This window comes from Paramormyrops kingsleyae, chromosome 1, assembly GCF_048594095.1.
Source record: "Paramormyrops kingsleyae isolate MSU_618 chromosome 1, PKINGS_0.4, whole genome shotgun sequence".
In the NCBI taxonomy this organism is placed as follows: domain Eukaryota; kingdom Metazoa; phylum Chordata; class Actinopteri; order Osteoglossiformes; family Mormyridae; genus Paramormyrops; species Paramormyrops kingsleyae.
Genome location: NC_132797.1, coordinates 36,281,891 through 36,303,181, shown reverse-complemented (window position 1 = coordinate 36,303,181; position 21,291 = coordinate 36,281,891). Strand labels below are relative to the sequence as shown.

Below are 21,291 nucleotides of genomic sequence, written 5' to 3'. Positions count from 1 at the left end.
CAATGCACATAAGGGCCTGACTTCTGAAAATAAGTTGTAAATGTTTTTTTTTGTATAACCATCATTGTTGTAGATTCAGATGATACGGCCCATTAGCCACAACAGGGCTTCCCCAAATGATGAACATCATACTACCATCAGAGAAACCAAATTTAAATATTCAAAGCTTTATATACAGACCAGTACACCAGGCAGAGACTTTTAATGGTATAAAAATACTTGAAGCCATGCAGTCTTCAACTTTACCCTTAAACACTTAACACCTTGACATGCATGAAAAACAATTCACCTGTCTCACCTGTTTTAAAAACATATGTACACACTTTAAAACTACATAAATAGATACAAATAGAACATGAATATGAAAATATATTTGCTATTAAAAAGCACACAGCAGTGGGTGCAAAACAAAACATGTTGGTCCACAGACTTAGGGTGATCTGTCATACACACTTTTTCTACATCCATCATTTGGACCCTAATAGCTGAGAGTTGAGTATGAGCAATGGCAAAAATGATATTGCACTGAAAAAACCAGTAAACCTTTTCACAGGAATGAAGAATGAGCAGTGAATTTGAGGCTGAAACCTGTATCTCCTTGTGAGTCAGCTGGTATTTCATAAAGATAAGAACTGAACTAGGTTGCTACCAAAATGCATTTGTTACTTCAGCTGGCATTGTCAGTTACAAACGGCATGCATTCCCGTATCATCATCCAAACCATTCATGATCAACATCCTTTCCCTTATCTTTCCTATTGGTCACAATGATAAAACATCTCCCCTGCTTTTTGCTTGCTTATTTATACTGCAGTGATGTAAGTGTTTAAATATAAAGCGATATTTAGATTTTCACAATGCCCTTTAGCTCAATCAAAAAAAAACATTTCACAACCTAGCCGGGAATATCCCGTAAAACTTGAATATCATAGTCATGTATTTCTTAAAACACTGTTAGTTTTTATGTTTTAGGCACACTACTTAAGGTCTCAGAACTCAAGGCACAGTACTGGAGTGCTGATTCACCTGCAGCTGAAGGCATGGCATTGATGCCCCATAGCCCAAAAGGGCAAAGTGTTCCAGGAGGTTGAGAGCGGGGGCTCCATAATTGCAATCAGGTGGCCTTACAGTATCATCTGCTTCAAGGAATCCAAGAATGATATCTGGCTGATGATTCTCTATAGAACAAGATTTTTTAAAATGTAAAAAATTTAAAAGCTTCAATAATCCATACTTCAAAACAGTATGGTGGTTCAGGGATGTGGAGCCCCATCTCTATCCACCCTCCATGCCTTTCGATTCAGCCCTTTTTCCCCCAAAGTTCAAGCCGGGCAGGTGGGGCTACGTATGATGGACCTCATGGAACATCAGCTCCCGGGGGATACAGGTCTCTGCACCATACAGTTCATATGCCCGGCGCTCAAAGGCAGACACCATCTGTTTGACCACCTCATCAAAGAAGACAGTAGCCAGCTGAGAATGTAGGAGGGACCGGAATTCAAAGGAGATCTGGAGCAAAAAGACAAGAAAAAAAAACAACAACGTATGAGTGGGACTCAAAGTGGGAGGGGTGGTCATTACACACAGTTTGTATCATGAATCATGATTAAAAGTAACAATTAATACCCTTATTGATGCCTCCATAAAGAAAAAGTGATATTAAACAGAAGCCATAGAGAGCAGCAGATGCTCATCAAATCAACCCTTCAATGACCTGCCCAACATTATGGCAGCACATGCCTACCAAATAGAAAAAGGTATTCGACACTCACAGCAAAGTCTAAGGTACAAGTCCGTGGGTAGCCTGGGAGTCCTGGGCTGAAGCGCCACACTGTCTCCAGATGGCTGAAGAGTTTTCCGTCTGAGCAGGAGGCCTATGGGAAGGGAAGAGGGGTGAGGCCAAAAATCCTTGAAAGCAGTTTCACAGATAACAGACAAGCATGGGTGTCCAAAAAAACCCAACCAGAGCAATTCATCACAGTACCTTACCTTGACTAAATGTGGGCGGACCATAGTGACGAGTGAGGTATATCTCTCCACAAGTGGGGGGAAGCCAACCTCCAGCTTGGCCTTGCAGAAGCCTGATCGGCGGAATATCACGTCCGAATGCTTACACCATGGCACAAAGTGGAGGTAATCCTCTACTCCTGCCACAACATCATACATCTCTTGCATGGAGTACCTGTTAACAACAAGAGGATGTCTCTTATATTTTGAAAGCATACAGTGCCAGGCAAGATTTACTCTAATTTGCCTTTAAGAATACTTTGAGAGCAGTGCGGTGCTGCAGTGGTTAGCACTGCAACCTCACACCTCTGGGACCTGGGTTTGAGTCTCTGCCAGGATTCCATGTGTATGTTTGCATGTTCTCCCTATGCCGTCGTGGGGTTTCCCCTCCAGGAATTCTGGGTTTCCCCCCCACAGTCAAAAAGCATGCTGAGGCTAATTGGAGTTGCCAAATTGCCCATAGGTGTGCGTGTGTGAGTGACTGGTGTGTGAGTGTGCCCTGCAACGGGCTGGCACCCCATCCTGGGGTGTTCCCTCCCTTGCGCCTGTAGCTTCCGGGATAGGCTCCAGACTCCCCACAACCCTGAACAGAACAAGCAATTTCAGAAAATGGATGGATGGATGAATGCTTTGTGAAAGGCCTTTGGTTTTGCTTTACTTCCTGTATGTTTGATTTACATAAAGTCAGAGAACCCCTAACAGCCTTTAAAATTACAATCTACGCCTCATTCTACTTTTTAAAAATAAAAAAAAAATACAGAACTCCATCAGTAATTTTAAATCCACATTTAAATTCTAGAATTGTATTTAATTGTGTGCAATAATGAAGTTTTGAAGAGATGTAGTGTAACCAGTGTGAATGAATTTAGTAAACATGCTGCTTCTCATCAATAACCTTAAAAATCTTGAAATCTTGAAGTCTCTCAGCTAGTATATATTTTACACCACTGTATTATGTAATGTGCTCAGCCGTTCCAGACTACAGCACACCCCGAATATAGAGAGAAACACGGTCCTGTCAGCTGGTCAGCCAGGCCCCGGTCACAAGCAGCACCAGGCCGTGTGCAGCACTCACCCAATGATTCTCCGCTCACTGTACTCCTTCCTTTTATTGAAGGATGCAGCCAAGTTGAAGAGACTGCGGGTATGGGGTGGCAAAGGGGGGCGCAGAGCCACCCTCAGCAGAGGCAGACCCCGGGTCATTAGGATGCCACAGGAAGACAGATGTCTGGTACAAAACACAGAGAATGAAATCAGAAGCGAGGGCTTGAAACCAGCAGGTTGTTTGGCTAAGTTTGGGAAGATGCCAAACTGATAAGTTTTTAAACAATGCATTTCACCTAAATTCCTCAAGTAAAATATCCACTTTTATAAATTGATGGAGAGCTTTTTCTGTAGACAACATGTAAGCCAAGTAATTAAACAGTAAACACTGATGTTTTAATTTCAACTGTCCCTGCTATTACAGACTGCTGATCTGTATCAATAATTTCATAAAGACGAGTTACTGTAACACGAAATAGACAATGGAAGAAAAAAAAGTCATCTAAATGCCTCATTATAATGCTCAAATGCTACATTCCAGACTAAACAGCTACAAGAAGCACAGAGGAAATAGCACAGAAAAAGGGGACCCTGATAATCAGGAAAGGAGACAAAGCAGTACAGCTTTCATAAGTGTCACTTCCCATCTGACAGCCACTGATCATTCAGGTCTCAAAACCAAAATGGGTGCAGGTGACCCAAGACATCACCTCAAGGACACCAGACATATTACAAACCCTATGTACAGGAAAAGCAGCTGGTCCAGAAGGTCTGCATTACTGCGCTCTTTCCATTTGCCAGTTAGTGAAAAATACATACATATGCATTCCAAAGACTATAAGCCAAAGTGTACAAATATTTAATATAAGGATTCACAGCAGCAAGCACAATAGTCAAAGCAACAGATAATGTCTTGGACAACTGTGAATTGAGACAAGCTCCTCACCTGTAATTAAATGGGAATTAATTTGTTCTCTACAGGACATGTTAGGGGGAAGAGTTTGTAAGTAGCAGTCTGACTCTTGTGGGTTGTGTTCCACGAGGCAGGATTTCTCAGTTAGTTTGGTTAACGTAAGCTAGAAGTAATGATTCTCCAACAAGTGTTGAGGTAAGGAGCATTCCTACTGGACAATCATGACTTCTAGCTTAAGCTAAACCAGCTAACTGAGAAATCCTGTGTCATGGAACACACTGAGGTACTATAAGAGGGACAAAGTATGGAAAACATTAGATTTCAGTCCAATTCAAAGTCATATTAGCCATATCAGCCCAAGACATTTCACACCTGTTGCGGCATGGAATTTTCAGGGTTTTTCCCCTGACCAATTAACTGCCAGCTTGCTCTTAAACAATTCTAAGAAAAATAATAAAATTCTCCAGGTCTGATCAGCTTGACATTCTGATACATCAAGCTTGCGAAATCCCATGCGTTGGCCTTGCCACTAAAACTCCAGCTCATGATCATGTGCTAGCAAACCCAAAAATGACATTCCTAATTAAGATTTTAAAAACAGCACTTTTTGCTTTTAACCAAGGTCAGGCCCATGTGTCAATCAAAGCAGAGTTGAAATGACATATTGCCATTTCTTGTCTATATATTTCTTTAACTTGTTACAAGCCCCCACAAAGCAAAATGAAAAACTGTTAGCAGTTTTTCCACAAGCTCAGCTTCTGGGCCACTGAGCCTGGAAACAATTAATACAACGGTTCTCTAATGAATACAAAGGTAATTCTCATCATATCTGTCTCTTAAGTGACAGTGGACTTCTGGGGGAAGGGGCTCGTATGAAAACATGACCACACAAGCTACTAAAAACAGGTGTACAACCCTCCATTCACAGCCACCAGCAGCCCAGGACACTGAATCTGTCTGTGCAGTGAGGGTGTTCACAAAATGTTCTGGGACAGAGGAAAAATGTGACCTGATCATTTGTACCTGACAAGAGAGGAACAGGCAAATGAAAATGAAACATTCCACCCAGCTATTCCAGACAGCATCACGGGGAGGAAAGGGGCATGGAGCCTATCCAAGGAAAAACGGAGTCCCTGGACGGACGCCAGTTGCGCAAAACAACTATGCAGAAAATTAACTTTTCTAATTTTACATCAGTTTAGATGTTTTCTAATTGTTTTTAGGTTTAGGCATGAAATAAAATCACTGAACTGCCTGTATATTATGATGTCAATGGCAAGTCCCAATAAGTTACATACATAATATTCAGAGGACTAGGCGCCTACGTTTTGGACGACTGCCATCCCGTTTAATCCGATAATGCTCTTTAATGAAAATGAGAAGGATCAAATGCTACGGAGGAGTTAAACAAGCACGGCTGATCAAAAACATACAAAAAGCAGAAATCAGTCACGATCGTCAAATTATTTCACACCTTACTTGGCCTACTTCATGATAAATTTACTGTCCTGCATATTGTTTTATGACACAGCTGTTCTCCAGTCGAATTGCTGCCATTTCGCGAGGCTTAAGTAAAAGTGAAGCAGAACTCTGTGATGGAAATATGCAACTATCGCCACGTTTCAAACAATTCAGAGACTCTGTAAAGCAAACACAGAAGCCTGGGTGTGGAGGAAATAACAATGCTTTGTGAGTAGACACGACGAATTTTTATTTTGTGGGTTACGTCCAACTACGTGAAAGATATGAAGACACTTAGTAAGTGACTTACTTAACAGCGTTCCTCCGAGGTGTCTCTCGGGTAGCGGTAACTGGTAACTGGGTAATACACTGAGCCAGGGCTCTCCTTAAATTCCGGCTTCCTCTCGCCATCTTCTTTATCACCGCCTGTTAGTTTCTTAGTTCTTACTTTCGGTTACGAACAGTGTCACTACTCTTGCAGCTGAGTTCCACTTCAGTAAAACGCAGATATCGCGCAGTCATGTGACCGCTTCTCATTGGCGGATTCACCCACAACATCGGCGAGCTTCGCTAATGACTCACGCATATTTGCGTGGGTCACGAGTTGCGGGATGGTTGTGTAAAAAAAACTGTAACTAGTATTGAAGCTAGTACGTGTGTACCATCATCAAAACAGCTAAAATATCCATGGGTAAATGTCCATGTGTATAAAATAATCAATAGATGTGCTTATTCCTTTTATTTCATATTTTTAACTGTTTGACGCAAAGTATTTTCTTTACTTCCTTTTATAAATAAAATACAATTCTGTCATTTTCAATGTTATTGGAAGGGTTTTCAACCTGGAGTCCAAGACCGTAGATCAGCTGTACAGGATTAATTTTGTAAATCGATAAATTGACAAAATGTCACTGTACATAATGGGGAAAATATTATAGAAATTTTAAGCACTATAGTTCCTTAGTTACGCATGTCATTAGGACATATTAGAGTCCCTTGCTCTGGTTTCCTCTATTGTTATTTGGGGTAGCCTAGGGTGTCGACATAGAACAGCTAAGGCAGTGGTTCCCAAACTTTCTCTGCAGGGCCCCCCTTTTCTAGATAGGAACATTATTGAGCCCCCCTCCCATTCAAAATACACAGGTTCAGATTCAAACTTTATTTGAAATACAACTCTAATTGAGCGAAACAAATGCAATTACAAAATACAAATTGTGCAATTTCACTACTGTGGGATAAAAAAGACCAATCAATTAAAAATATGGATATTAAAAATGGCCATTGTCACAGGTGTGAAATTTTGAAAACCCCTGTGTTACAATATCACACATAAAATATGAATTTACCTAATACTAATAATACTTTACTTACGGTACCTATTCACATGTAAAGGATGTTCATCATTAGCTAGTCTTTGTATCATGCTCTTTAAGTAGAGACGTCACCAAGCATATGCGCACGCGCAAATCCGCCGTGTCGAGTCTAAAACGGAAATACAAGAACCCGGGCTTCCGGCATAGTCTCGCACAATAGCACGAAAATGGCGAAGATCGCCAAAACACACGAAGGTATGATAAAATAATATTATACAAATGTTAATATATTTCTGATATCGTTTGTAATAGCCCAGTTGTGCATAAACAGTGCATTTGTTTATATTTTTGTTATAAAATCGAGTATGTTATGGAGGTTTTTGAGATGGTAGGATAAACGGCAACGAGGACGGAAAAAGATAATGGCGTCCCGAGTGTTGAATTTTCATAAGCGTAGGCCTTACCGAATGTCGCATGTTTCAAGCGCACGTTCTAAAAACATTTTTTGTTGTTTCGGCAGTGTTACGATTTCTTAATTAAAGATGTTTAGGTAATGTTGGTAATATTTAACGATTTGTTGTGAAATTGATTTTGGTCACGTTTTTCCCGTTAATCATGGTTTAGTTGCCGGAAACGATAGATTGTTATTTTCTAAACCAAGTATCATCGTCTTTGTTGATGTACCTGCATAATTTAGAAAGCCGCTTAAGGTTATGTATTGATTTTATTCACAAGTTGAATATTTATTAAATTGGAGAATTCCGCAGTATGCTGTTATTGCAGATTACAACTAGGTAAATTGCTTCTTAACAGGCCATCATACGCCATGATTTTTATGCGTCGTCTTAATCTTGCTAGTCGATTTGTTTACGTAGTATGTTATTATTGAAGTACAGTATCGTAAGTTTACACGCATTTTAAACGGTTAAATGCGCCTGGCGCTGAAGCGCTATATCTTGCGTTTCACAAAGACGTCCGGTATATGTACTTATTTGTTCATTAACATGGTTTTTATGTGTTTGTAACCCTGATAGAGGTCTGAATGCTTTTCATATCACTCTGTGTTAATTGCCTTTTCCTTTTTACAGTATGTCGAATAGTTTTTGATTTTCATTTTATATGGTAATTTCAGTGAACTCAACCCTTTTTTTCATCCAGACATTGAGGCCCAGATCCTGGAGATCCAGGGGATGAAGGCTGCCCTGTTGGAGGAGGGAGATCAGGGTGTGGGTCTGGATTCCACTGGTTACTATGATCAGGAGATCTATGGGGGGAGCGACAGCCGCTTTGCTGGATATGTCACCTCTATCGCAGCCAATGAGCAGGAGGATGTAAGCAAATCCCATGTTGTTTTTCTTTTTGAGTTCCCCTAAATACTTTCTTATTCGGAAAATAATTTGGGCTTGATTGAACTCTCCCTCTTTCTTCCAGGATGATGAGGAAGACTCTTCCACTAGTCTTCTGGGACAGAAGAAACCAGGGTATCATGCTCCGGTTGCTATACTCAATGCTATTCCACAGTCAGATGAACAGGTAAGTAACTTTATATTCAGCAGCTTACCTGGACTCGTTCTCTTAATCTGTTCTTGTTAGTTAGTTTTTATCCTTTTGGAATTTTCCCACCTGTTTCATCTATGTCCTGATCATGTTCCTTCTCCTTCAGTATGATCCATTTGCTGAGCACCGTCCTCAGAAGATTGCTGACCGGGAAGATGAGTACAAAGCTCGTCGGCGACAGATGATCATCTCTCCTGAGCGGCTCGACCCATTTGCAGATGGTAAATTCTGGCCCTCCATTCCTCTTATCGTTCCCTCCTCCCATGAGAAACACTACACCCCTGGTTATTTGTCCCCGGTTGTATGCCACCTGTCCAGCCTATGTGGCTTTTAATCCTTTGAACACTATGTGTCTGATTGCACCCCAAACGGTTCCCTCTCTTAGCATCCTCTCAAAAACTGAAAACTCTCAAATGTCAGCACAAATTGGGCTTGATTTGCTGCCATCCAACTCCCAATCCCCTTTTCCGTAATTTTCCCACGCCAGGCAGAGGAACTTGACCCCAAATTAAATTAGTGTGCTGCTTAATGTCAACCTAGTACCCCGAGTCATTAATAAATCATTAATTTCATTATCAGGATTTTTTGAAATGCTAATTTTAGTGCCAAAGTGTTGTTTTGTTAATGTGCAATCCACACCACATATTTTTGCAGAGAAAAGAATCTTTATATTAAGCAGGTTGTCATGTCTGGGATTCTTGCTTTTCAGAGGGATGCAGTTGGGTATTTCTGTATTGTGCAGTTTACCCTGCAAAACATGGGTTGCAGAGGGCTTCGTATGTGCGTCAAAGGGTTAATGGACACATTTCATATCCATGTCCTTTTAATACCTGGTAACTGAATTTCAGAAATGGTACATGTGTAAGTATTTCAGCACATGAAAAGTGTTTGGTTGGTTGATTTGCACTCTGTGGCACTCAGGCTGTGGGAATCTGTGGTTTCTGGCAGCATGTCTAGGTCAGGTAATCATAAGGAAGGCTAGAAATGTACTGGCTCTTTGCAACACTCCACAGAAATCAGCCAGCGGCCCAACAAGGTTAGCTGTGCCGGTGCAGCACCTGCTGTGATGGCATCTTGACTGTTCCCTTCTTGAAATATAATCTTAAACTGCGTTACGCTCAGACACAATCCCATGTCTCTTAGTCTTTTGAGAAGCATTCATTGTAGGGGAGTGTGGCTGCTTACTCTGTTCTTGTGCATATTATGGAAAGGGTGGGGTTATTTAACGGTGATTCAGGGGGAAACTTGTCATATCCAGGAATATTGACATCCTTACAAGGTTTATTTATTTTTCAATAATTTTTTGAAGGCCTATTTCTAATATTACGCAAACAGGCCTTGGGGTGAATTAGTAATGGAATTAACCTGTAGGTTTTCATGTGACAGGCTACAACTGTCACTGCTTAGGGATTTTCCCACTAGGCATTCCTGTTATTAGTGGAAAGGAATTTGGGTTTCATGAACTTTTGATGTTCCAGACCCAGTTTTGGCTTAGAACATTTGACTGCAATAAGTGCAGTGATTTCAGCCCCTAGTTTGCTTAGAAATAGTCAGCTGGCATAGTTTGCAGGATCTTTCAAAGCCATTGGCTCTGTTTGGTTTATTGGGCGAAGACGTGGGGAAATGGTGATTGGCCGACAACTGTTGGTCTCTCTTTGAGCATCAGGGGAAAGCAGCCCACTTAAGTGATTCAGGGGGCTTCGCTAAATACTGTGCCCTACTGTGCCCAGGTGCTGCGCTACTGCAGACTACCGGACTGTTTCTCTCTAACTTCTGTAAGTCCTTAGTATAAACGCATTAGGTAAGACCATTTCCCCAGCCACAGTCTTAAGGTTCCCAAGAAGTTTTTGGAACCAAGGTCTTGTAAGACTGCTTCAGAAACTAGTTGTGCTTGTCTGTTTCATAACTATTTTGCTAAGTGTTTGGCATACTTGGCCTCATAGCCTGGAGGACACTGAATTTTTGTCCCCTTCCGCTCTTTTATTAGATTGACAATTTTCTAACCTGAGCAAAGTTTAATAGAAAACCCCATTCAGGTTTTTTTTTTTGTTTTTTTTTTGAGATCTATCTAAACTGCATGTAGTCAAATCCAAGTAGTTATCCAGCATCTGTTATACAAGCAAGAGTTGTGTGTAAATATATTTCCATTTTAGGTACATTTTAAAATGGAAATATATATAAAAGAATCTGTGTACCGCGATTCCACAGGCCCATACTAACTGTCCTTAATTTCTCTCCTACAGCAGTACTGCTATGCCAGTCCTGTCTGCATTCTCATAAGAGTGCAGCAACACATCCTGTGTAGGTTATGGTGAAACAATCAGAAGCAAGCGTTGTCAGTTATGTCAGGCCCCTGGGCCCCGATGGGCCGGCTGGTTGTGAAGGCGTGTTAGTGGCCTCCTAAAACCACCTGGTTCTTAACAATCCTCAGTACTCCTGGTCATCAGTCCACTTTCAGCTTTTTAATGGAGTTAGGCTAGTCAGACATGGGAATTTGATAAATTAGTTTGACTCATTGTTAAATTCCCAGTTTCTGGAGTCTCTTTTTTTTGGGGGGGGGTGGGGGGGGCAGAATTAACATGGACACTGTCCATTGGGAGCCCTTACTAATAAGGGTCTCTGAGTCCTGGTCTTTAATGGTATCCCTTATCTGGACAGCATTTAAAAAAAATTTGATTATTGTCACAAAATGAAAAACCAAAGCTTATATAGCAGGATCTTGAAATATCAAAATTTTTAGATGAGTGACTCCAGCAGTTAAGAATTTTAAGGGATTTCCAAGATTAGAGTACAATGAGGATATTTTCTCTAAGTAACGTAAAAGCAGGTGGTATGCTTTGTGTGTGAGTTCAAACCCTTTTCCAAAGTGTTACTAATGGTAAAGAGAATTTTCTAGGCTTCTTTTCTGCCGGTTGAAGTCGACTGCAGAAGGACCCTGGCACAGAGAGTGTACGTATTCTGGAGAGCTCAGCCCAGGACTCCAGCATCAGTGATGGCTTTACCCTCCTTATCTCTTACAAACCTCAGCTGTTTCTCTTGTATCTGCCTGTTAGTTATGTTGTTAAATGAGGATTGTTTTGTTCAAGCTGTACATAGGGCTGTTATCTTAAAAAAACAAAACAAACAAACAAACGCACAGTAAGTTTTGTTTAAGGGCGTGACCCCAATAAGCATTTGATTTAGGTGGAAGTTCAGGGCTAGCTGGCTGTGTTGTGCTTGTGTGTAAGACGGGAGGTTTTTGCCGCTGACAGTCTCGTTTTTTGTTGGTGCTCTTTTCACGCAGGAGGCAAAACGCCAGACCCCAAGGTACAGGCCCGGACGTACATGGACGTCATGAGGGAGCAGCACCTCACCAAAGAGGAGGTAAGCGCGTTTGCCTGTGGCCCGCGGGTGCCCGCGCCCGCACTGCGTTCTCACTCCATGCCTGTGCCCCCCCTTGCAGAAAGAGATCCGCCAGCAGCTGGCAGAAAAGGCCAAATCCGGAGAACTGAAAGTTGTCAACGGCTCCACAGCCTCTCAGGCCGCCAGCGCAGTGAAGCGGAAGCGACGCTGGGACCAGACTGCCGACCAGACGCCCAGCAACGCCACGCCTAAGAAGGTGTCCAGCTGGGACCAGGCTGATGCCGCTTCAGAGGTGAGGTGGCATCTTCAGCTGCTTGCAGAGTGCAGGTTGATGTGCTCGTGTATCTTAAATACTTGGAGGGTGTTGCAGGCAGCTGTTTGCTGCACTAAATTGTGATTAAAGTTGAAATAGGGTGGAAAACTTATGCATGTAAGAGTTTTCTAATGTAGCAGATTTATTTGTGGAATGACGTGTCGTGTCATGATGTGTGAAGAGCCTGAGGCATTTCATTGCGGTTAATGACCTGAGCTGCTCCATGCCTTTCAGACTCCAGGCCACACCCCCTCAAACAGCCGCTGGGACGAGACGCCCGGCCGGCCCAGGGGCAGCGAGACTCCCGGGGCCACACCCAGCTCACGCATGTGGGAGCCCACGCCCAGCCACACGCCAGCCGGAGCCGCCACGCCGGGCCGTGGGGACACACCCGGGCATGCCACGCCAGGCCACGGGGGGGCCACCTCCAGTGTGAGGAAGAACCGCTGGGACGAGACTCCAAAGACGGAGAGGGGTATGTGCGATGGCTGGCCCAAAAAGTCACGCTGAAATTAGCTATTAACTTCTTAATATACATGGCAGAAATGTTAGCTGTGCTCCAAGGCCTGGCTGCTGAGCTGTAGTGACTGTAGTGATACCCCCCTCCCAAATTCAGAGACCCCTGGCCATGGCAGCGGCTGGGCTGAGACCCCCCGCACCGACCGCGGCGATGAGTCTGTCGGGGAAACCCCCACCCCTGGGGCCAGCAAAAGAAAGTCCCGCTGGGATGAGACCCCTGCCAGCCAGATGGGCTCCTCCACCCCCCTCCTGACTCCAGGGAAGACCCCCATTGGGACCCCAGCGATGAACATGGCCACCCCCACACCTGGTAAGCAAAGCCTCGGTTTGTTTTCATGTCCACTTTGCAGCTTGTCCTGTGTGTCAGGTGTCATATTTCTGAAGTTGGTTGTGGATTCGGTAGTTTACAAGGCGGTCTGTCCTCAGGACACCTTATGAGCATGACCCCAGAGCAGCTGCAGGCCTGGCGCTGGGAGAGAGAGATTGACGAAAGGAACCGGCCACTTACTGATGAGGAGCTGGATGCCATGTTCCCAGAAGGTTACAAGGTACGGTGCTGGTTTAGGTTGACTGGACTCTGGAGTTGCGTTGACGCTGGCAGACAGGAAGATGCTTGAGGGTGACCTGCTTCTTGCTCCCTTAGGTGCTGCCACCCCCGGCAGGTTATGTACCCATCCGCACTCCGGCCCGCAAGCTGACTGCCACTCCAACCCCCATCGGAGGCATGACTGGTTTCCACATGCAGACTGAAGATCGCAGCCTGAAATCAGTCAATGACCAGCCTTCTGGGAACCTCCCCTTCCTCAAGCCCGATGACATCCAGTATTTTGACAAGTTGCTGGTGAGTGTATATATATATTTCTGATCCCTGGGTCCTGACTGCATGACTCCAAAGGGTAAATGCTTCTGGTTCTGTCACACTGACTCATTTGCATATGGTGGGGTTTAGGTGGAAGTGGATGAGTCTACTTTAAGCCCAGAGGAACAAAAGGAGCGTAAAATCATGAAGCTTCTGCTGAAGATCAAGAATGGTACTCCTCCCATGAGAAAGGTGAGAAGTGTTCCATCACCATGACGATTTTTCTATGTTGTATCTCTTCTGCTGGATAATTGCCATCATTTGCATTTCACATCCCCTGCTGTCTTGGTCCCTTTCAGGCTGCTCTTCGTCAGATCACCGACAAGGCTCGCGAATTTGGGGCAGGACCCCTCTTCAACCAGATCCTGCCCTTGCTCATGTCGCCCACCCTTGAGGATCAGGAGCGTCACCTGCTGGTCAAGGTCATTGACCGTATCCTGTACAAGCTGGATGACTTGGTCCGGCCGTATGTTCACAAGGTGAGTTTGATTAGGACTTTGTCTGGATAGCAGTAAACTAAATTGGGTTACCATATAAAGAGAGCAGGATTAAATGTTCTAATCATAAGTAGTATTAAAGTCAGTAATGTGTACTTTTGGCTTGTTCTGCTTCAATTTCTGATTGGCTGCATGTTTGGTTAGATCCTGGTGGTGATTGAGCCCCTCTTGATCGATGAGGATTACTATGCCAGAGTGGAAGGCAGAGAAATCATCTCTAACTTGGCCAAGGTGAGTACACAGTAACCCACACCAAAACCTATGTCTGTAGTGGCTGTCACGGCCTTAATTTCATCTTTTAACAATTAAAAAAAAAAAAATTGGTTTTCAAACCTGTAGTGTGTCCTACAGACAGTTTAATCTTTGAAGAAATGTTCAAATAACTTCTGAATTTGTATGTTTTGGGGGAAACTGCTTTATAAACTGGCTTGTAGTAGCCTTAGTGTGAGCTTGCAGTTTTTTTTTGTTTTTTTTTTTTTAAGTTAGAACTTCAAATAGACTTTCTCTTGTCGTCTCAGGCGGCAGGTTTGGCCACCATGATCTCCACCATGAGGCCTGATATCGACAACATGGATGAGTACGTGAGGAACACAACAGCCCGCGCCTTCGCAGTGGTGGCTTCCGCCTTGGGCATCCCGTCCCTCCTGCCCTTCCTTAAGGCTGTGTGCAAGAGCAAGAAGTCATGGCAGGCGCGCCACACCGGGATCAAGATCGTGCAGCAGATCGCCATCCTCATGGGCTGTGCCATCTTGCCTCACCTGCGTAGCTTGGTGGAGATCATTGAGCATGGTCAGTGAGACATTAAGTGTAATGTCCTGTGGTATGTCAGTCTTGTTAGACAAGTCTGAGTTTCACGTGTTAACAAGCTGGATGTCTAAGTTACTTGTACTTTTATGTAAAATTTGTGTAGTGTTCGACAGGTAGAATGTGTTTGAATAGCCATTGCTGCTGATATGTGTTGCCTTCTCTAGTTGTGCTAGAGATCACGACCCCGCTTTAACTCCGGCCTCCTCTCACAGGGCTGGTGGACGAGCAGCAGAAGGTGCGCACAATCAGTGCCCTGGCCATTGCCGCTTTGGCTGAGGCGGCCACCCCTTACGGTATTGAGTCGTTCGACTCTGTGCTCAAGCCTCTCTGGAAGGGTATTCGACAACACAGAGGCAAGGTGAGTAAGGAGTCCGGGGAAAACTTCTAGAGTGCTACATGAGTATTCTAGTGAAACCATAGTGGACAGTCTTTCTAAATGTTGCTAGAATTTCTGAACATGGGCAACCTTCTGCAGGGTCTGGCTGCCTTCTTGAAAGCCATTGGTTATCTGATCCCCCTGATGGATGCTGAATATGCCAACTACTACACCAGGGAAGTGATGTTGATCCTCATCAGAGAGTTCCAGTCCCCTGATGAGGAAATGAAGAAGATTGTACTCAAGGTCAGTAATTCGGCGTGGTTGGTGTTGTGGTAAACATTTTTATTTGGAGTTATTCATACAAGTCTGTTTGTTTCCTTAGGTGGTGAAGCAGTGCTGTGGCACTGATGGTGTCGAGGCCAACTACATTAAGACTGAAATCCTGCCACCTTTCTTCAAGCACTTCTGGCAGCATAGGATGGCTCTGGATCGACGCAACTACAGACAGGTAATGTCACCTTAAGATTAATTTTGGTCACAATGATTTTCCTCCTAGTGGATATTTGAGGATAAGTCTTGTATTGCAAAGTGAATGAAGTTTGCATATTTACTTCTGTCCTGTCTTTACCCAAGCTGGTGGATACCACTGTGGAACTGGCCAACAAGGTGGGTGCAGCAGAGATCATCTGCCGAATTGTGGACGATCTGAAAGATGAAGCAGAGCAGTACAGAAAGATGGTCATGGAGACCATTGAGAAGATCATGGGTAACCTAGGTGCTGCAGACATTGACCATAAGCTGGAGGAACAGCTCATTGATGGCATCCTCTACGCCTTCCAGGAACAGACCACAGAGGTGAGTTCTATTATACCTTTATGGTCGTTTGAAACCTACAGGCAATGTATAAGGTCGTGTTTTTGTATTTAAGGTGTGTGTGTCTGGAAAATATGGTTACAGACTCTTTCGATTTTGTTTTTTTGCTGTTGGCTGTAAACATTAGGAAAACCCCTTGACATGGATCAAACTTTTTTTCAGGACTCTGTGATGCTGAATGGCTTTGGTACAGTGGTCAATGCCCTTGGGAAGCGGGTGAAGCCCTACTTGCCTCAGATCTGCGGTACGGTCTTGTGGCGTCTCAACAACAAATCCGCAAAGGTGCGACAGCAGGCGGCCGACCTTATTTCCCGCACTGCCGTGGTGATGAAGACCTGTCAAGAGGTAAGTGCTGCGTTCCAGTTCATCATGACTGTTCCCTTTTGAGTTGTTGGTCATGGTAGATGTTTTAGTATGTGATAAACTGACCAACATTACTCATATGTTGAAAGAAAAACCAGGGAAACTTGTGTGTGGTTTTGCAAGCAAGTGGGTCTAATTTTAACCCAATGTATGCTCTTATGTCTGCACTGGTTAATGTTTATACCAGTTGTCTGCTCAAGCCACAAACTAGACAGCCAGTTGTCCTGCCTTTTTTCCTGACTAGCATTTATTTGGTCTCTCTGCAGGAGAAGCTAATGGGTCACTTGGGTGTGGTCTTGTATGAATACCTGGGAGAGGAATACCCTGAAGTGCTGGGCAGTATTTTGGGAGCCCTGAAGGCCATTGTCAATGTCATTGGTATGACTCAAGTTCATAAGCTTGTAAACCTGTTTCTAATGCTCCACCTGCTTGAAGCTGCTCCCCATTCAGAACATGTTGCATGTGTTTCTTGGGTGAAGGGTCTCCCACTTGACTAAATGTGGTCTTTTTGCAGGCATGCATAAAATGACCCCACCCATCAAAGACCTTCTGCCCCGCCTGACACCCATCTTGAAGAACAGGCACGAGAAGGTGCAAGAAAACTGCATTGACCTGGTGGGCCGAATTGCTGACAGGTCAGTGTGGAGCACTGGGTGCAATTGACAGCTTTAGCATTTATTTGGTGTTACCAGGGGACTGACATTATCGCCATGTCATCTTCCCAGGGGTGCGGAATATGTGTCTGCCCGAGAATGGATGAGGATCTGCTTTGAGCTGCTGGAGTTATTGAAGGCCCACAAGAAAGCCATTCGGAGAGCCACTGTCAACACCTTCGGCTACATCGCCAAGGCCATTGGGTCTGTAACTGCACATGGTCATGGACCATATGCGTGTTGTAGTATATAAATGGAAACCCAAAAAAACTGCTTTAAATTCCTTGCTTGATGAAGATCTCTAAGGTTAAGGGTCGTGAACTGTTTTCTGACTCATTCCTTTTCTGGAGTGTACATGACTGGGTACATTTTTGTTTTTCTTTGTTGAATCTTCTCACTCCCTTCCACAGTCCTCATGATGTGCTGGCCACCCTGCTGAACAACCTGAAGGTACAGGAACGTCAGAACCGTGTCTGCACCACGGTGGCCATTGCTATTGTAGCCGAGACCTGCTCACCTTTCACCGTGCTCCCCGCGCTCATGAACGAGTACCGAGTGCCCGAACTCAACGTCCAGAATGGCGTGCTCAAGTCCCTCTCCTTCCTCTTCGAGTACATCGGAGAAATGGGCAAGGATTATATATATGCCGTCACCCCCCTTCTGGAAGATGCCCTCATGGACAGGTCAGCCACCAAGCCTTGCTAGTTTAGTCCAGTGTTCCTCAGTCCAGTCTTTGGGGACTCTGTTCCATGTTTTTGCTTCCTCCCAGCTCCCACGAGGAGCAAAAACATGGACCGGATGTGTCCTCGAGGACTGAGCTGAGAAACAATGTTTTACTATATGTCAAGATTTATTTAGCATGAATGTTATCTATATTTTGTCAATCTACCTCCTAATGCACCCCTTAGTGCTATTGATGATCTAGTCATAGCCTGAGGAGAGTAACCCCCCCTCCCCCCCACCATGTACTCATTCTGTCTCTGCAGGGACCTGGTGCATCGGCAGACAGCCAGCGCCGTCGTCCAGCACATGTCCCTGGGCGTCTACGGCTTTGGGTGCGAGGACTCTCTCAACCACCTGCTGAACTACGTGTGGCCCAACGTATTTGAGACGTCGCCACACGTCATCCAGGCGGTGATGGGCGCTCTGGAGGGCCTGCGGGTCGCCATCGGGCCCTGCCGCATGCTGCAGTACTGTCTGCAGGTACGTCCGCCAGCTCTCCGCCTTGTGTACTGTCAGAGTGTTTGGGTTGTGTCCATGCCTTGGCTTGCGTTTCTGTTGAATACAGCTGTGGATATCTTGCTTGGTGCATTACTTAGACATAATAGATAGTGCTGGGAAATTATACTGGTTTTAAAGCAAAATCCCTAATTGATTTATCATGGTAATTAAAATCATGCCGGTTAAGTAAACATTACCAGGCTAAATATATGGTAATAATCAATGACATCTCCATGGAGCTAAATATACGGTTATAATCAATAAAACATGTTGCTGTCTGGCTAAATATACATTATTCATATAATAAAATATGTCAGTGAAATACTTACTGAGCCAAGTACACGGTAAAAATCAATAAAACATGTCACCATGAAGCTGAATATACATTACTATAATAAAACATGTTGGTTATACTGTCAAACTAGATGTAATTTTTTTTATATAATTAATAAATCTTTTTAAAAACATTTATGAACATTTTATTGATGTGAACAATGGCTGCAGTGGTAAGAGTAAACTTAGAAGGGAAAAACTGACATACTGTGAAACTGGCAGAATTTTAAATACAATGCTACAAATTTTGGTCATACATCCCAGCACCACTAATGGATACTAAATACTGGTGTTCATTCTGAAGGATAATTAAGATCTAGGCCACTGGGATTTTGTTTCTTCTCTGCTGGGTTTCTCATGCTTTAATAGAGCTGAATAATACTGTAACCCTCCGGGAAAGCGAGGGATTTCTGAGGCGTGCTGTACATGGAGGCTAATGTCTGCCTGCTCTTTTTCCCCTCCCTCTTACCCAGGGTCTGTTCCACCCAGCCAGGAAGGTACGTGATGTGTACTGGAAGATCTACAACTCCATCTACATTGGATCTCAGGATGCTCTGATTGCTCACTATCCGCACATCTACAACGACGAGAAGAACCCTTTCATCCGCTATGAGCTGGAGTACTTCGTATAGAGTCTTGTTACTCTGTCCCTCCATTCGTGTGTACTGCCTCTTAGGGAACAGGACTTTACACACACACACACACGCGCGCCCACACACACACATGCACACACGTACATAGGATTCATTCTGTTTAGTTGTATGTGTCTGATAGTGAGAGACCAATCAGCCACGCTGGCAGCAAGCATTGTTTTTATTAAAAGACATTTAAACTCCAATGAAACAACTGATTCTGTAACTTCAGTTTTAAAACTTTTTTTGTTTGAAGAATGACAGAGGGGTCATGGCCTCTTTAGAAATGGTCAGTGAAATGTTGTTATAACCTTAAATATTACTGTCCTAGTTTAGCAGCCTTTCAAGGCAGTCCATCCTGGGGCCCAGCCTCCCTTTCTCTGTTCTTAATTGAGATATTTCTTTATTTGAAATAAACGTTTGTGTATAAAATGTCTGCCTGTCTCTTTCAAGCCCCCACAAATGACTTGGATGGTGGACTAAATTTTCAGTGGTGTGCTCTGCTTGTGCTCTATCAGGTCCAAATTACAGACTCCAAACTTCATAATTTAGTCATTTGATGGCTTTGATCAATTCCTGTTCTAAGTATTACCAGACCTATTCCATTAAAAAAAATTTCCCCAACTTACAAGAATCTGACTCGTGTTGCTGTCATTTGCGCTCCCTTATCTGCCAGTTTTATTCACACATTGTAGAAGTTTGCAGCTTTCATTTTATTCAAAGAAAAAGTATGAGTCATTTCTGAAATGTATTCCTCATTACGGTGCTGCAGGTACGCTGTCTTGGGCACTGGAGAATCCTTTATTATGTCTTCTGAATGTAGATGAAGTATAGAAGTGATCTTTGTTTTGCTGGGACAGCCGTGTAGGGTTCAGCTGGTGTGATGGAGATGCCGTTTGCTACAAGGCCTCCCAGCTGACGGGAAGCCTGCCCACTTCGAGCCTTATCCTGTTTACTGTCATTACTTTTTGCTTATGCACATCTTCATGGGTATCAGTTATTTATGGAAAAGCTAAAAGGTATTTCCAGAGACGATTGGCATTGGCTGAAGAGACCGTTTTGACTACTGGGCCACAGGCTGCGCATGTAGCAGTTAAAGCTGCTGTTGCTTAAGAGGAAGCAGGCGAACACCTGCCTCTGCCACGAGAAACGAAGGCGCTCCGAGTCCAGATTTGTATCAGCAACAGGAAGCGCGGGTGACATGCCATCCCAACCTGTCCTGCACAGCTGCTGCAAAGGGGAAGTGACTGAGGCCAGGAGAGGTCTGAATCATGCTGCGAAGGGCGGAGGAAGTTGACTGGTTTCATTTCAGCTACATGACTTGGTAGAAGCAGGAAATAAATGAGCCTCAGTTAGCCAGTGCTGCCTGTTTCCCTCCCTCCGGTTCCACAAACCAAGCAGGAATATGCCAAAGCCACTTGAATTTCTGGAATGCCGTACTGTACCGACTCTGCCAGTTCCACCAAGACGAGAATCTGCCACAACTGAATAAGCCAATAAGTGTCTTTCATCCCCCCTCTTCCCCCTAACAGTGGAAAGTTGCTTTCTGCAAGGATCCATTCATCTTGATTTTCCGCTGCTCAGCAGAAAGTCACACGCATTGACCCAGTTTCGATGGTGAATCTGAGTGTGTACATGCCCATAGAGGCCATTGCTTCAGTGCTATAGGAGATCTGGTCTGAGGTCCATTAGGAGTCCTGCCAGAGGTCACACTAAGAGCTCATCCAGTATGTTTTAAGACAGTGCAGGAAGTGACACCCATAGAGTGGGTGGAGTGCAAATTAGAATGGTTTTCTTTCAGTGAATGGGCTTTCAGAAGATCACACCAAGACTGCGCAGCTTCTGTGGAGGTGGGGCTTGAAACTGGAGTGTGTCTCAGACTACTCACAGGAAATCACTCTGTGCCCAAAGGCATCTTCGTGAAACTGGCAAACAAACTGAATGCTACAAATACAGAGGTTAATAATGAAGAAAATACAATGGCAGGAGGGCACTTAACACAGCATATCTGCCTCTGCCTTTGCCTAAAAACAGAAAAACTAGACAAACCGTGAGATGATGATTAGAAAATCGTCCATACAAAATATATCACGCAGGGTCAGCTGATGAAAGTGCCTAGCAGCCTGCAACCTCTTCCTAACCGTGCAGCAATTCGTGGGTATATGTCTGTGCAATGATGTTAATCACCCTGGTTTGGATACGGAAAACACACCTATTTCTGTTGCTAAAATCATCTTCTAATGACACAACTGAAGGCTATTGCGGG

General features: G+C 44.0%; 2 protein-coding genes across 6 annotated transcripts; one reads left to right on the top strand and one right to left on the bottom strand.

Moving 5' to 3' along the window:
- Positions 1 to 151: 151 nt before the first annotated feature.
- On the bottom strand, positions 152 to 5,977 carry coq10b (coenzyme Q10B). Its single transcript, XM_023805769.2, has 5 exons — positions 5,735 to 5,977; positions 3,082 to 3,234; positions 1,989 to 2,181; positions 1,772 to 1,873; positions 152 to 1,508 (listed from the first exon to the last, which is right to left on the bottom strand). Exons 1-5 carry the CDS (start codon positions 5,833 to 5,835, stop codon positions 1,341 to 1,343), a joined length of 717 nt encoding a protein of 238 aa, XP_023661537.1. The 5' UTR covers positions 5,836 to 5,977; the 3' UTR covers positions 152 to 1,340.
- Positions 5,978 to 6,871: 894 nt separating this feature from the next.
- Positions 6,872 to 19,457, top strand: sf3b1 (splicing factor 3b, subunit 1). 5 transcript variants are annotated; one of them, XM_023805796.2, is made up of 25 exons: positions 6,872 to 6,992; positions 7,896 to 8,068; positions 8,169 to 8,270; positions 8,401 to 8,515; positions 11,578 to 11,657; positions 11,737 to 11,928; positions 12,184 to 12,424; positions 12,566 to 12,778; positions 12,895 to 13,016; positions 13,112 to 13,309; positions 13,418 to 13,519; positions 13,627 to 13,806; positions 13,969 to 14,055; positions 14,343 to 14,613; positions 14,844 to 14,989; positions 15,107 to 15,253; positions 15,333 to 15,458; positions 15,584 to 15,805; positions 15,986 to 16,168; positions 16,453 to 16,564; positions 16,701 to 16,821; positions 16,912 to 17,043; positions 17,250 to 17,522; positions 17,826 to 18,042; positions 18,867 to 19,457. In XM_023805796.2, exons 1-25 carry the CDS (start codon positions 6,965 to 6,967, stop codon positions 19,023 to 19,025), a joined length of 3,942 nt encoding a protein of 1,313 aa, XP_023661564.1. In that variant the 5' UTR covers positions 6,872 to 6,964; the 3' UTR covers positions 19,026 to 19,457. The 5 variants fall into 5 exon arrangements, with proteins under 5 accessions (XP_023661564.1, XP_072571103.1, XP_023661568.1 ...); XM_023805799.2 differs by lacking the exons at positions 6,872 to 6,992; positions 7,896 to 8,068; positions 8,169 to 8,270 and adding an exon at positions 11,191 to 11,243 and having other exon boundaries at positions 8,456 to 8,515; XM_023805797.2 differs by lacking the exons at positions 6,872 to 6,992; positions 7,896 to 8,068; positions 8,169 to 8,270; positions 8,401 to 8,515 and adding an exon at positions 8,625 to 11,243.
- Positions 19,458 to 21,291: the final 1,834 nt, after the last annotated feature.

Excerpts from the sequence above, each read along its gene's own strand:
- coq10b (XM_023805769.2), bottom strand. The coding sequence starts at position 5,835 with ATGGCGAGAGGAAGCCGGAATTTAAGGAGAGCCCTGGCTCAGTGTATT. Across the intron at positions 3,235-5,734 it reads CCTCGGAGGAACGCTGTTAA|ACATCTGTCTTCCTGTGGCA; the intron begins GTAAGTCACTTA and ends GTTTTGTACCAG. Across the intron at positions 1,874-1,988 it reads TCCGCCCACATTTAGTCAAG|GCCTCCTGCTCAGACGGAAA; the intron begins GTAAGGTACTGT and ends CCCTTCCCATAG.
- sf3b1 (XM_023805796.2), top strand. The coding sequence starts at position 6,965 with ATGGCGAAGATCGCCAAAACACACGAAG. Across the intron at positions 15,806-15,985 it reads TCCAGGAACAGACCACAGAG|GACTCTGTGATGCTGAATGG; the intron begins GTGAGTTCTATT and ends ACTTTTTTTCAG. Across the intron at positions 17,044-17,249 it reads TACATCGCCAAGGCCATTGG|TCCTCATGATGTGCTGGCCA; the intron begins GTCTGTAACTGC and ends TCCCTTCCACAG.